We start from the raw sequence: 1,864 nt of genomic DNA, 5'->3' as shown, positions 1-1,864 counted from the left end.
CAGGAAGATTTTTTTTTTAACTTTAACGTAGAAGTATAGAACACATCAGAGCAGCCAAAAAAAATTATATTAGAGTTCATCTGGTCCAATAAATTTGTGCACAATTTCTGTGCATAACTCGTTCATGTAGCGAGTTATGATTGGTAGAAAAATGATGAATTACCTCTTTATTAATCACAACTCGTCATATAAACAAGTTGTATACAAAATTATACACTAATTTATGACACCATAATTTTTCATTATATTATGCAGTTCTTATCGTTGTAAGAAAAACATAATTTAGTTGTAAAATGGTAATATCAAAACACGATTATATGATATTTCTGACATTATCAATATGATATTAATTGTAGTATGTGTGTGTAAATCAGCGTATGTATTACGCCCAAATATCAATTCTAACACAAGGGCATATCAGTAAAATCACACTAACCCAATCAATCTTACTACCTCTTCTTACGTCTATTACAAAGCAAATTACTATAAAACGTCATTTGACACACTCAAAGCCAACGGCTCCTAATGTAAATGGAGCAACTACCATACACTGAAGATGACACCACCACCACCACCACCATCACCACTTCTACTACTACTACTACCACCACCACCACCACTACCACCACAAGCCCCACCTCTCCTCAAAGCGAACGCAGCGGTACACGACACCCCGTGTACCGCGGCGTTCGGAAGCGAAGGTGGGGCAAATGGGTGTCCGAAATAAGAGAGCCCCGCAAAAAATCACGCATTTGGCTCGGCTCTTTCCCAATCCCAGAAATGGCAGCCAAGGCATACGACGTCGCCGCCTACTGCTTAAAGGGTCGAAAGGCGCAGCTCAATTTCCCCGACGAGGTCGAGCACTTGCCGAGGCCGTCCACGTGTACGGCCAGAGATATTCAGGCGGCGGCAACCAAAGCAGCGCACATGATGGCCTCGGAGATAACTAAGAAGAAGAACATTATTAAGAACAAGAAGAGCCACGTCGTGTCTTCGGATGCCGATGATTTCTGGGCCGAGATTGAATTGCCGGAGCTCATGATTTCTGGGTCGTGTGGGTGGTCGTTTACCGGTGATGGTTCCACGTGGCCTGATGGAGACTTTGTTGCACAACCATTTATGGCGTGCCTCTGAATCTTGTTGACGCTAATGTACTGTTGGTAGGGTTCGTATATTTATGTGCGTGTGTGTGTGTTTTTTTTTTATCTTCTTCTTTGTTTTTTTTGTTGTTGTTATTTCTACTTTTAGATATATATGTACGTACTTATATGTTAGAAAAGGGTTTATTATCACAAGTACCTTTATTAATTTTGAGCATTCTAGTGCACTAATTTGAGCTTGCTTTGATGGGTTTGAAGCTGTTGAGATTTGTGTCCCTCCCTCTTCTCTCAAAATCGATAGTATATGTTTTACAGATAAACTGTAGAGATTGTTTCATAAAGGAATTAGGTGCTCAAATATGTCTAAAAATATATATATTTATATCAATAAATCTATTGTTCAATTAATTCCACAGCTAATAATAAGATGATAGGGTGTGGTTGATAAAACTATGTACAAGTGAAAGTGGACCAATCAAAATTCACTGCTCAAAATAAGGTGGAAAATAAATAATAATAAAAAGTAATGGAATTTAAATTTCTTTTTCACTGTTATGATTAACTAGCTGCACAAAAATATGGTAAAAAGGGTAGTTTTTGAACTACAAATTATTCTAAAATGTTTTTTTTTTTTGGTCACAATTCAAAATTGTGGCAAAATGTTGAGAAAATTTTTGTAATTCTAAACTTTCCCCAATAAAAAACGCTTTGAGAGAGAGAGACAAAGAAAGAGAGAGAGAGAGAGAGAGTTGTTGCAGTCCGTG

General features: G+C 37.7%; 1 protein-coding gene across 1 annotated transcript; it reads left to right on the top strand.

The window, feature by feature from the left end:
• The first annotated feature begins 504 nt into the window (after positions 1 to 504).
• LOC142638620 (ethylene-responsive transcription factor ERF023) lies at positions 505 to 1,375 on the top strand. The gene has a single exon (XM_075812667.1). It carries the CDS (start codon positions 532 to 534, stop codon positions 1,132 to 1,134), a length of 603 nt encoding a protein of 200 aa, XP_075668782.1. The 5' UTR covers positions 505 to 531; the 3' UTR covers positions 1,135 to 1,375.
• Positions 1,376 to 1,864: the final 489 nt, after the last annotated feature.

The sequence above is a fragment of the Castanea sativa genome, chromosome 6, assembly GCF_040712315.1.
Source record: "Castanea sativa cultivar Marrone di Chiusa Pesio chromosome 6, ASM4071231v1".
NCBI lineage: Eukaryota > Viridiplantae > Streptophyta > Magnoliopsida > Fagales > Fagaceae > Castanea > Castanea sativa.
The sequence above is the reverse complement of the archived record's forward strand: the minus strand, read 5'-3'. Positions and strand labels throughout refer to the sequence as shown.